The sequence below is a fragment of the Camelus ferus genome, chromosome 32 (assembly GCF_009834535.1).
Source record: "Camelus ferus isolate YT-003-E chromosome 32, BCGSAC_Cfer_1.0, whole genome shotgun sequence".
NCBI lineage: Eukaryota > Metazoa > Chordata > Mammalia > Artiodactyla > Camelidae > Camelus > Camelus ferus.
In genome coordinates this window covers 22,994,832-23,008,129 of record NC_045727.1, presented here as the reverse complement: position 1 = coordinate 23,008,129, position 13,298 = coordinate 22,994,832, and the positions used below count along the sequence as shown (strand labels likewise).

General features: G+C 48.8%; 1 protein-coding gene across 15 annotated transcripts in view; it reads left to right on the top strand.

Moving 5' to 3' along the window:
- GLT1D1 (glycosyltransferase 1 domain containing 1) overlaps positions 1-13,298 on the top strand; it is a 99,488-nt gene that overhangs the window by 2,523 nt on the left and 83,667 nt on the right. For 10 of the 15 annotated variants that reach the window (XR_004316673.1, XR_004316672.1, XR_004316670.1 and 7 more), the window contains exons 1-2: positions 9,133-9,677; positions 12,975-13,123. Coding sequence is in view for 7 of the 15 variants with exons in the window: in XM_032471684.1 (XP_032327575.1) it covers positions 9,565-9,677; positions 12,975-13,123 (262 nt within the window). In the remaining 8 variants the exon portion in view is untranslated. Of the gene's footprint in view, positions 1-9,132; positions 9,678-12,974; positions 13,124-13,298 lie in introns of those variants that run through there. The other 5 variants (XM_032471681.1, XM_032471685.1, XM_032471686.1 and 2 more) reach the window with 3 other exon arrangements.

Below are 13,298 nucleotides of genomic sequence, written 5' to 3'. Positions count from 1 at the left end.
AGGGTGGGGCGCTCCGGAAGCATGTAGGCGGGCGGGCCGCCCCAGGCTGGAGGTGGGAGAGCCTTTCAGGCATCGATGGAGAAACACCAGCTCTGGGGCTCACTTCCTGCCTTTACACGCCAGCCCGCCCCCCTGCTTAAAATCCCTAAGATCGAGGCCCCCAGGCCCGCCGCATAGACCTGTCAGGAGGCTCAACTCTGAGTCAGTGCATTTTCGCTGTTTTACGACAGGGCGTGGTGCTTAGCAGGAATCCGAGCCTGTGTTGGCAAGACGGGGAAGGGGCAGCCTGGGGGCGAGGGGGGTCTCGGGCAGAGAGGCAGCCACGTGGGAGGTGGGCCAGAGCTTATCCGTTCCAGAATTGGGTTGTAGGCACTCAGCGGCGTGGAATATTCCAGGCCAGTGACTCTCAATGGGAGCAAAGTCTAACAGGATGTGCAGGGGACAGGGGAGTGGTTTTGCCGCCTCGGGGACAGGGAGCCATGCCTGCAGACTTTCTTTGGTTGTTGCACCTCGGGGTTGGGCGGTGGTTACTGGCATCCAGCCGGTGGAGGCCGAGGATGCTGTGCCACACCCTCCAGTGCTCAGGATGGCCCTGGGACAGTTCCAGACGTCAGTACTGCTGACGAGGCTGAGAAGCCCTGCTCTGGCTGGAGTCGGGAGATGTGGCGGCTGGAGAGGCAGGCAGGACCCAAGTCACTCAGGACCTGTGGTTTGGTGCCAGGAAGGGAAAGAAACCATGAACCTGCTATCTGACTTACGTGCAGCTGAAGATGGTTTTCGCTGCAGCGTGAAGGGTCAACTAGGATGGGAGCAGAGAATAGGGCATCTGGGCCTGACTTAGTTAAGAAGGAATATGCACAGGACTCGGGGATGGAACGTGGGGAGTGGCAGATGATAAAAACGAATACAATTTGGTAATGACTCTAATGTCCCCTGTTCAAGGCAAAACGCTTTATTCTTCATTCAAGGGGAAACAGGCCACGGACTGGGGGGTACAGCCCTCCCAAGAGCCTCGTGCCCCTCCAGGGGCTTTTGAGTTGAGGTGAGTCTTACAGAGTCTTAGAGGCCACACCTTAAAAACAGGGCAAGATTGGCTGGGCCATCGGGGATGTCCTTACAAGCTCACAGGCCCTGTTTTCTCGGGTCCAGGCCTGGCTGGAGCTGAGCTGGAGGACTGCCACAGGCGTGTGGTCAGTCTCCTTGACAGTGGGAGGCGCACGCCTGCGGCCGGGCTGACTGAGGTTTAGATTTGTGGCATCGGCCGGCCCGTGGGGTGGCCCCTACTTTTTGGGTCCTGACCTACGAATTAACTTCATCAGGAACAAGGGAGAAAAAAAAAATCCACGACTTCCTTCATCCTAGAGGGGAAACATTGAGAGAAAATCAGGGAAATCTGAGTATATTTGGGTCTTTGTGGTACGCTTGGGCCTCTGCTGTGTTGATGTTTTTTAGAAGGTGTAAGTGACAGGAAAGGAAAAGGTGTTTGGGGGGAAAATTGGGACCAGTAACTAGGGAGTGACTGTTTTATTGTCTTTGCAGCCTTTTGCTTGTCCTTCCGTGTAAACGGTGTGCTGCGTGTGTGTGAGATGTTCTCACCCGGGGGCCGTGAGCTGGCACGTTACCTAAGCAGGGCCTGCTCTCTGGGAGTGTCTCCCAAGCACCGTAAATGTTAGCAGTCCGTATCAGAGGTTTTGTCCGCCGGCACACAGCACTTCAGAAAGAAGGAGCAGGCTGTGGGGTGTGTGATTTGCAGGCGCGGTTACCTGGGCCCTTGTGTGCGTCGTGAATCAGGAAGCCTGGCCTGCGGCACTCTCTGCCGTCTGCCGCTTCATTTGGCCCCTGTCCCCACTGGGTCACCTGGCTCAGCTCGAAGCCAGGTGTGGCTGTCAGAGTCTGGTCCAGCGGAGGGGATCCATGGCTCCCCCCACCCGCCTCTGATCCCCGGAGGCTGTTGACAATTGACCTGACCATCCCGAGGGTCCTCTGAATCAGGCAAATGGGTTCAGGTCAGTTCCGAACACTAAAGGTCAAAATTTAAATGGCGCAAGTCATGGATGTAAAAAAAATATTCACAGCGCGGCTTTAAGGATGCAGTGGTTGGAGATAATGGTTTCCGAGGGCACCAAATAGGTTATGCTGAAATAAATAGAGCTGAATGGTTGGACAGCCCGTCCACCTGCAAACCCAAACGTGTTTACTCTCTGGCCATTTCCAGGGCAGGTTTCTGTTTCTGTTTACTTGTCTATCTAGGTATTCATTTATGAAGGACAGTTGAGTGACAATGTTGTGTTTGTTTCTGGTGTACAGCATGGTGATTCAGTTGTACACATGCATTCTTTTTCATATTCTTTTCCGTGATAGGTTATTACAAGATGTTGAATGTAGTTCCCTGTGCTGCACAGTAGGTCCTTGTTGTTTATGTATTTTATATACAGTGGTGCATACCCCAGGGCGGGTTTTCTGACCCCTGCTCTAAACCAAGCCAGCAGACCCACCAGATTACTGGGTCCCAGCCCTAGAGTTTTGTCTGCAGTGCTCCTGAGGATTCAGGGAAATGCAGGAAGAGGGATGGAGAAGAAGAGGTGAAGGATTTAGGCTTCCAACGTCCAGAGCAGGCGGCTCCGAGGGCCAGCCCAGTCCTCGGACGGGTGCCCTGGCACCGGAGTGAACGCTGATGCCCCTGCGTTGAGAGCTGGACTTTGTGCAGTGGGTGTGACTGCGTCTTCTCCTCTTACTCCGTCCGGAACATGGTGTGAGCAAAAGTGGTTTTATTTGAACGAGAAGCACTTTAGATAACGGGGGCAAACAGAAGACCTCGTGGAAACTCACTGGGCAGCGGGGGGAGGGAGAAAAGCAAACATCATCACGTCAAATGCAGCCCTGACCTTACCGCCCAGCTACAGTCTACTGGATTCTGTGAGCGCCAAGCGTCTGGGGAGGAAAACAACCTGAGAGACAGTTGTCAGGTTTTCTAGTTTTTCTTTTAGAGGATGCCAAGGAAACGGCGGGTGTACGTGAAGTCAGTGGGACGAGGCTGTTTCCTTTCTTCCCCCCGAAGTAATTACTGTCAGTTACTGTTTTCATTCAGCAAATATGTACAGTTGAGCATCTCCAAATGGACACGGCGCTGGGCAGGCGCTGAGTGTGGAGCTGGGCTAAGACAGGGGAGCCCTGCGGAAGCCAGCCGCCAGTCAGCTGTCGGATTTCTAGCACATCAGCTCAGTGCGAAGCCCTGTCATTCGAAAGAAGGTTCCGGCATTCGAGCACGAACATACAGTTACACAGAGCATTTAATTACGATATGATCGGTTCCAGGAAAAAGTGCAGGGCGGTGAGAGTACGTTCAGGGGACAGACCTGGTTCCAGGGGGTCTGGGAGGCTCCCCAGAGAAACAGCTTTTTCTTTCTCATGCAGTTCTTTTTTTTTATTGTGATGTAATTTACATACCATAAAATTCGCCCTTTTAAAGCGTACAACCCAGTGGTTTTTAGTATATTCATAAAGTCACACAACCATCGGCACTATCTGATTTCAGGACACCTTCAGCTGTCTCAGAAGACGCTGCGGACTCATTAGCAGTCACCCCCCCCCCCCCTCGCCCAGCTCTGGCCAGCCATTAGTCTACTTTCTGTCCCCAGGGATTTGCCTGTTCTGGACATGTTACATAAATGGAATCATACACTGTGTGGTCCTTTTGGAGGAGTTTGCATGATGCATCAGTATTTAATTTTTCTATAGCTGAATAATATATTCCATTGATGGACGTAGCGCATTTTGCTTGTCCATCCATCAGCTGAAGGACATTTGGGTTGTTTCCACTTACTGGCTACAATGAATAGTGCTGCTATGAACATTTGTGTAGGAGGAATTAACTTTTTAAGCTGGGGCTTAAAACCTCTGGGTTAGCAGGGTGAGGAGGGATAGAAGCTGGGAACAGCATTCCTGGCCAAGGGACCTGAATGTGCGGAGGCCCTGAGGCAGGAAGGGGCTGGTGGGATTGAGAAGCAGAGGCAGGCAAAGTGTTGAGAGTCAGCCAGAGAGAGCAGCTGGCCTGGCAGGTGGGAGCAGAGCCCCGTCGTTGCCACAGCGCAGGTTCTGGATTGAAGGCTAACAGGATTTCAGGTGGGGGGCTGAGGTGGCCCACATAGCAATGAAGAGAGAAGACAGACTTGGAAATGACTTGGAAGGACCTGGGATGATGTAGCCAAGGAGAGAGAAGATGTAAGCAGTCCTTTGAAGGCTCTGCCGTGTGCTGCTGAGTGAGCAGTGAGGATGTTCCCTGTGTTACCAGACTAAATGTGGGTCGCTCACCTGCCATGCAGCAAGTCAATGTACTGACACCAGGTCGTGGTGGAGGGAGGTACAGCGTTTATTTGCAGGGCGCCCAGCAAGGAGAACAGGCATCTTGTGTTCCAAAGATGCGAACTCCCCAGTGGTTTTCAGGTAAGCATTTTTAAAAGCAGCATTTGGGGTGAGGACTGCAGAAGGCATGCCCTTCTTCTGATTGGTGGTAATAGAGTGATGTTCCAGGAATTTATCATCCACCTTCTGGTTCCAGCCAGTCTGGGGTCTGTGTGCTTGTGGTTAGACCTGGGTAGGGGTTCAAAGATCTGTATCAAATTGTTACCTACGTCCCTTCAAGAGGACCTAGGACTTTGCTTTATTGCTGACCTGTTGTTTCTTGACGGCTTTCCCTTTGTTTCTGGTTCCCTCCCATCCCTAACTGGTCACTGTTTAGATCTGCTCTTTGGAACTCAGGGAAGGTCTAGGAGACTAAAAAGCCTTTCTCTACAAAAAGAGAAACACAGGACACAGAGGGGCTTTTGTACCCAGAGGGTCATGCTTGGTTTCAGTCCCCCCTTTTCTTTGATGCCCCTCAATCCTGAGGGGAACAGAGGGCTGGGATCAGAAAGAGAGTCAAGTTTTGGACAGAGAGGTTAAACTCGGTTTGGGGGGCTCGGTTCCACCTGTGTTGGGAAGATGGCAGCTTGGGTAGCGTGGAGGGTCTCAGCACACTGAGTGACCCTGTCAGACAACGCACGATGTGTTCTTGTTGAATGAGAGGCAGCCGGTGAAGGCGCGTTGGAAAGGGTCAGTGGCCACACGTCCACGTGGGCATTCAGAGAGGGGCCTGGGCTCCTGGGGGCGTGTGTTTGAGAGCGGGACAGGGCGTTGGCCTGGGAGGTGGGTGAGCTGCTGGGGAGAGAGTAGGACAAAAAGGAGATGGAGGACCGTGAGGCAGGCAGCTCCAGGTACCCCAAGGGAAGGGAAGGTTTCAATTAAAAGGCGTGGAAGGGATGCCGGATGCCATGAGGGTCTGTGAAATCACAGTTTAATGTGCAGGAGGAGTTGGTGCTTGGAGGGCCTTGTGATCTTATCCCGTCTTGTTCTGGAAGAGGGGAGCAGATGTGAGGGGCAGGGAGGAGGGGCGTGGCCACGCTCTGACCAATGGGAAGGTCCAGGTAGATTGCAGGTAGGGTGAGGACTGGAGGGCATGCAGCCATCTGGATGGTTGGGATTTGAGGGGGAGGCTGGTGTGTTGCCAGATGCATCCACGGTCGCACAAAAGACCGAGAAAGGAGAGTCTACGGTGTTGATAAGAAAACCATTGACATGACCGCACAAGGAATCTTTGCAGAGTTGGGAGAAGAGACGGGAGGGGCTGCAGGTTGCAGGTGCAGAGGTCAGGGGTGTGGGAGACCTGGGAGGTCCCTGGACAGTTGACGTGATGGAGGCGCCTGGAGGAAAGGTAACAGCTGTGGCTTACAGAGAGCTTGATGCGACAACAAAAGATTTTATATAAATTAACCAAAAAGGCTCTAAGCCGCTGGCGTATAATCCTAGCAGAGACTTTTCAGCCTTGCATAACTGAAAACCCAGCCCTGCTCTGCCTGGACAATGAAGACGACTTAGCTGCTTATCCGATAAAAAGTCTGGAGGTGGGGCTGGCTTCAGGCGTGACTTTGCAACTAAGATGACGCGGACCGGAGTCAGTTGCTCTCTGGCTCTTGGGTCCGCTTCCCATTCTTGTCAGGTTTGCTTGCCTGGCACCTACATACACGCACCCGGTTCAAGCCCAGCGGGAACAAGCAGGTCGGCGTCTCTGAAAGTGCAGCCCCGGGCCCCAGAGCTGCACACCCGGCTGGGAGCGTGCAAGGTGCGGTGCTCTGGTCGGCGGAAGCCGGTGGGTACACCCCAGATCTGGAGGGTGGGCACTTCCCGGTCACGTCGGTGATGAGGACATTCAAGGCTGCAGGAGGGGGAAGCGTGGGAATGAATGCGACGTGGGCAACACATTTCAGAGCAAAAGCTGTACCAATTTTTTTAAATAAAGGGAAGGGGAGAAGCAAACCTCTGTGAACTTTTGAAGATTTAAGGGGGTAACAAATGTTGGCATCGAAGGACCAAGAAATAATTAGGGGGACAATACATACTGGGACAATACATGCTGAAAAGGGTGTGGAGAAGAGGAGACCCTCCTGTAATGTTTGTGGGAATGTAAACTGGCACAGCCACTATGGAGGACGGTATGGAGGTTCCTCAGAAAACTGAAAGTAGACTTACCCTGTGATCCAGCAATCCCACTCCTGGGCATGTACCCAGAGAAAGCTCTAATTTGAAAAGGTACATACACCCCAATGTTTATAGCAACACTGTTTACAATGGTCAAGACATGGAAGCAATCTAAATGTCCATGTACAAATAAAGAAGTTGTGGTATACATACACAATGAAATACTACTCAGCCATAAAAAAGGATGAAATAATGCCATTTGCAGCAACACAGATGGACCTAGAGGTGATCATACTAAATGAAATAAGTCACAGAGAAAGACAAATGTCATATGATCTCATGTATGGGATCTAAAAAAAAAATGACACAAATGAACTAATTTACAAAACAGAAACAGACTCACAGACATAGAAAACAGACTTATGGTTACCAAAGGGGAAGGAAGGGAGGGATAAATTAGGAGTTTGGGATCAGCAGATACACACTACTATATATAAAATAGATAAATAACAAGGTCCTACTGTGTAGCACAGGGAACTATATTCAATAGCTTGTAATTACCTATAGTGGAAAAGAATATGAAAAAAGAACATATAAAAATGGGGATGGCTATAGCTCAGTGGTAGAGCACATGCTTGGCATGCACGAGGTCCTGGGTTCAATCCTCAGCACCTCCATAGGAAAAAGAAAAAAAAATGTGTAAGTGAGTCACTTTGCTGTACACCAGAAACTAACACAACATTGTAAATCAGCAACACCTCAACTGAAAAAGAAGAAGGAGAAGAAGAAATAACTTGGTGGGGAGCTGGTTAAAATTGGGAAGCTTTTCATAGAACTTCTAATACCCGGCTTCTCTCGGTGAATTGGCAGAACCCGCAACCGTGAGAACATGTCTGGGTGGTACCCACCGTCTGGAACCACAGAGGATCTAATCCCGCATGTCCAGTGCGGACTGAAAGGGAGCCGCGGGTGTCATTTAAAACTGTCTCGTAGTCACTTTAGACAAAGTAGGAAGAAGCAGATCAAATTAATTTTCGTAATTTATTCTCATGAAGTCAGTCCACCCAAATATCATTTCGACACGCCGTCAATCCAAAAGGTACTCAATGAGCTGTGTGTGTGTGTCACACTCGGTGCATCTCTGTTCAGACTTGCCACGTTTCCGGTGCTCAGCGGGCACACTTTGCCTTCATAGACAACACAGGACTCACCCCCGCAGGGGGGACCTTTGTCTCCCGTTTGGCGTAGGGCCCCTCCTGTCTCATTTCCCTCCCCCACCGGCCGCTCCCCTCAAGTTCACCTGCTTCATCAGTCTGCCCTCAGCCGGTATTTGGGTTGGAGGCACCTCCTGGTCTAGACGCCTTGCCTGTTTTGTTGTCGTATTTTTTACATTCTTTCAAAACTTGTCATTTTTACAGTCTGTTTTATATTCACATTGCATTCGTATTTCGTAACCGTAATCTCCTGAGTACAGGCGTCCTGTTAGAAGTGCATTAGAACAGCAGGCACACTTTACAGTTTGCAAGACGTACCCGCAGAGGGAAAATTCGAGGTAACACCAGGTCCCGCAGATGCGTTATCATCATGTCGCTTAATTTATGGACAGGCAGGCGGGGCAGTGTCCTCTCCAGTTTACCTTCCCCAGCTGGGGCCCGCGGGTTTGTGCGGGCCTTCACTCCAAGGCCTTCATCTTCCAGAATTCCGTCATCATTTCAAGATGGAATTTCAAGACCATCGTCTTTTCTTTTCTTTTTTTTTAATGTACCAGAAATTCTTAAAATATTGCCAGAGGGTAACATTTTATAGTTCAACACCGGTGACTTGGCCCCACCGGTGACACAGCCCTGGTTCCCCCGGGTGAGCTGAGGTTGCAGTCACTGGGCTGCCAGGGGCGCTTGTCCTGTGAGAGGCGCTGGGCCGGCCAGCTGCACGTACGCAGAGGCCCACCAGCAGGATGGCCTTAAGGAATATTAGCCTCTTGTTTCCCATCTCAGGGTCATGCAGGAGCTCATAGATACGGAATGGACTTCGTGTTGCCTGCCTTGTGTTGGTTTCTCTTCCCATCTTTTTATTTATTTGTTTGTTTGTTTATTTTTATTGAAGTATAGGCAGTTTACAATGTTGTGTTAATTTCTGGTGGACAACACAATGTCCATGTATACAGTCATACATACATATATTCTCATATTCTTTTCCATTATAGGGACTACAAGATATGGAATATAGTTCCCTGGTCTATGCAGAAGGAACTTGTTGTTTATCTATTTTATATACAGTAGTTAGTATCTGCAAATCTCGAACTCCCAGTTTATTGCTTCACAAGCCCTTTTCCCCCTCTGGTAACCATAAGTTTGTTTTCTATGTCTGTGAGTCTGTCTCTGTTTTGTAAATAAGTTCATTTGTGTCTTTATTTTTTTAATCTAAAGATTCCATCTTGCTATCTTTTTTCCTCCTGGGGTGGGTGAGGTAATGAGATTTATTAATTTATTATTACTATTTTTAGAGGAGGCACTGGGGATTGAACCCAGGACCTCATGCATGCTAAGCATGCAGTCTACCACTTGAGCTATACCCTCCCCTCATCTTGCTATCTTTTTAAAAAAGTCAGGACATCATAGTTTGTGGAAATCCACATAAGTTGGGTTGATTAAGCTTTTCTGTCACTCAGTTAAAGAGGATGGCCCTCAGCCAGATGGAAGCAGGTAGAGTTCCACTGGGTCTCTGAATCTGGAGTCAGGAATGTACAGGTTCAGCTGGTTCCTAGAACTGCCACATAAACACTCAAAATCTCTCCATTTATCAGAGATGCTGTCTTTCTCAAATGAAGCCTGCCTTAAGTCACAGAAGCCGGAACTCTGTGGACATAATAGGCGCTCAGGGAATTTATTAGTTGTATTAAGGGATCGCTTGCAGAAGGAATAGGGACAGAGCAATTTAAAGGCGTTACCCATCAACCAGAAACAAGGCTAGATTCTCAGTCCATAGAGAGGATTAAGATTAAAAACAAAGACTATTTTGGAATATGTATGAGATCATAAAGCTCGTGTTGAAATGCTGTTTCAAAGTATGTTTCAAGATGAAGAACAAGCCGTCATCTGTACCGAACCAGCCACATCCCACGTGCCCTACCGTGTCCGTCTCTGCACTCGCCAGAGATCCCACAGGTATGGATTCCCTAAGGAGAATTCAAACTCCTTCTTGTTCATTTATCAACACGTTTGTGTGTGACTCCTCATTCCTAGAGTGTTAAGAAGATGGAATAACAGTTACTCACCTATGCTCAGAAGCACGTTGAGTGCTTGTTTTTGCGTGATGTGTATTTTTAGGTTGAAGTGAGCTGATAGCTAGACTGCCTTCAGGCTTCGTTCCTGGTTCTGCTTAGCAGTTGCCACTAGCACTTGCAAAGGAGTTGGTGGTGGGTGGGGCGGTGTTTTGGACTGACTGAGTGGATCAACATTAACAGTAGAAATGATAAGATCAAGATATACTCAAGATACGTCAATGGCATAAGCCAACTGAGGGCTCGGGACCTTAGTTTTTCTTTCTTTGCAGCAACAGCTGCAAAATCGTACGTTTAATTTAAAGCACAAAAGAGGAAACAGAGTGAGAGAGAAGAACGCATCATTCACGTGGCAGTGTTGGTGATGCAGGCTTGAAGATTCGAATCTAATGTTTCTCCAGAGGCCCTGAGCTCCCATGTGGCTCCTGTGATGTAAGCAAGTTGGTCATTTTATGATCATTTTGCTTAAAGACTCCAGATCCTTCATTCTTCTGTTTTAACCCTTACTATTTTGTACAGTGATGCCCCTGACTGCAAGCCAGCTAATTCATCTCGTGTGCTTAGCTGAAGAAGAATAATCTGTATTATTAGGGGGAAAAATGGCTGCGATGCGTTTGAACTGCATCCTCTAGTACCTCTGGGTGATTGAAGAATTTCAAGTGTGTTTTCAGGTGTATTTGATTGTTGCCTCTGTGGTGATTTGTAACAGACGCTGTAAGGACGATGTGACTCCCATGTTCATCTAGTTGAACACAGAGGGGTTGTGGTAGAGAGAGAGACTCAGAGCACAGTGGAAATTGTGAGAGTGTTATCGAACTCAGGTTTGCCTGCTCGCCGCTCAAAAGCCAGTAATTGAGAGGCAAGTGTCAGTGGAAAGGAAAGGTGCTTTATTCAGAAAAGCTGGCAGTCTGGGGAGAAGGTGGACTCGTGTCCCAGATTCTGAAGATTCTGCTCAGCCATGATGGTTTTTAAAGGGGAAAAGGGGAAACTATCTCAGTTAATCATTAGGGTAGGAGGTCAAACTCCACCGTTTTTCCATTGCGTGCACACCAGCTGACTTCTCCCCATCTTCCTTTGGCTGCTCTCTTGCCCGAGTGGCCCGCCTGCAGTTGGAAGCTCTCTTGGCTGCATGGTTCACCTGCACATTTGCTAAGGGGAAACGAGGAGGAGAGAGCCAGTCATTCTTTAACGCCTTCCTTCTTCGTTCTTACTCTTTCTGATCCAGGATAGACATCAAGAGGTTAGGCAAGGCGTTGTGAACATTCAGTGAAGCCAACAATTGGAAGTCAGGTTAAGTGTTGCCTGGTGACCTCATCTTGGTGACTAAAGTCTGAGGAACATGGGGAGGAACAAACAGAGGAGGGCAAAGAGCTGCTTACAACAGGGCAGGCACTGTAGATGCCACTGAAAGGAGCTGGCATGGGGAATGTTGGGGCTTGGTCTCGAGGCTCAGAAGGCATGATGCCTTGGGCATCCTGCAGGCAAAAAAGAGTGGGGCTGGAGCTGAGGGTGGTAGGAGGGGGGTGGTGCAGGTTGTGAAGGGCACCGTGTGCGAGGCTCAGGCGTTTGGACTTGATCCCAGAGACGCGTTCCGCCGTTAGTCTATTCAGTACGCAGGGCGGGTTCGGCTCCATTCGCACGGGGTTGACAGTCGAGCTGGCTGCCCCGAGCCCAAGCCAGTTTGAGGGTTTTGATGGAGGAAGAGACGGGCTTGGATTGGTTGTGTATTCACATACGCACACACTCACGCACCTCAAACAGTTATCAAAGACAATGTGTGCACACGGTAAAGTTATCCAGCAGTGTGAAAGGGTGTGTGACAAGAAGATAAGCTCTCCCCGACCCTGGTCCCTGGTCCCTGGTCCTCTTTAGACAGAATCATTGTTATCAGTTCCTTACGTGCCCTTCTAGAGCTGTTCTGGGCACACACACTGCATGTACACAAAGCAGGCTTCCCTTTGTTCTCGTTTCATTGACAACGTGTCTTGGGGTTCATTCTAAATCACGTCACACCGATCTGCATTCTTTCCTGGTGGCGGAGCTGGTTTGCTTCACTTGGGTGTAACTGGTCCCCTGCGGGTGCACACTGAGTTCGTTAGTCTTTCTGCTCCTTCAAACACAGCCTCAGTGCTTACACTCGGGTACATGGCTTTGCACTCATGCCCAGGTGTGTCTTTGGAATCAGTTCCTAGAAGCGAAGTTGTTTGGTCACAGAGTTTGTGCAGTTTACATATGCTGGCTCTTGTCCATCAAAGACATTGTGCTGGTTTCCCCAGTATAGGAGTGTTTATTGCATGAAGCCTTGGGCAGGCTTTTGGTCTCTGCAAATAGTCTGTGTTAAAAAGATGACTGAAGTTGATCACCATTTCTTGTATTTAAAAGCCCAACTGTATATATACATATATGTGTGTGTGTGTACGTATGGACTATATATAATTTTATGCTGATCTCTGTTTTTCTAGTGGGTTGTTTGGTTTTTTTCTTGTTGATATTTAAGAGCTCTTTATGTATTAAGGAATTAGTTTCTTTTCTTTGGTACGTGTTGTAGGTTTTTTTTTTCCTCCCAGTTTCTCACTTGCCCTTTGGTTTTGCTCACATTTTTGTTGCCAAGAAAAAAGTTTTTTTTTTCTTCTACCAGGTTTGTATTTTAGATTTATGTTACAAGGAAGTGAACCAGGAAGAGAAGAGAAAGAAGAGACATATTTGAAAGATATTTTGGTGGTAGAATGGGAAAGCCATGGAGTATTTTTTTTAAGCTATGATAAGGGGCCATTTTTGAATTCTTTATTAAAAAACGGACTAACAGATGCCTGGAAACAAACTTTGGACATTGACCATAATTAAGGGCAGGAGGAGAGAGTGGAATCAAAGAAATAAAGAAGGTGCCTTTTGGTGCAGCAAACGCCATTGCAAGTGGCAGTGTGTGCCGGTGTCTCTCAAGGCTGCCACGCCTCCCTGAATTGGCCCTTCCTCCCCCAGCCTTGGTCCCAGCCACGGTCCGAGCCGCAGTCCTGGGATTGGAGACTTTTAGGTGGATCCCCTCCAAAGGGCAATTCAGAACATAGTTACCGTTAACTTCCAGTTTAAATTGTCTTCTGAACCGATTTAACAAGCCTGTGCCTTGTTAATATTTTTTCTCCCATGTTTTTTTTTTCTTTCTCTGTATTTTTTTTTAATAAAGGGACCATCTGGAAGCTGCAGGTCACGAGTGTATTTTGAAAGACGCCTTTGACTTTGAAAGCCCATCCGAAATCGCAAACTTCATCAAGGCTGAGAGCTTGGAGGCGGCCCTGGCTCTTCATCTCTACAGAGGAGGGAGACTCTTGCGAGGTAAACACCTGGTTCAAACGTGGGAGGAGCACAGCCTTCCTGTGGGTGTGCTCTCCTTGCTGAGGCATTTTCTGAAAGGCTGTAACTCGTGCCGTTGAGAGCGGAGTTGTAGTGGAGCTGTTTCTCCTGCCTCGAGAGCATCATCCTGCCTGTTTCCACGTGTGCTCCTTCACTC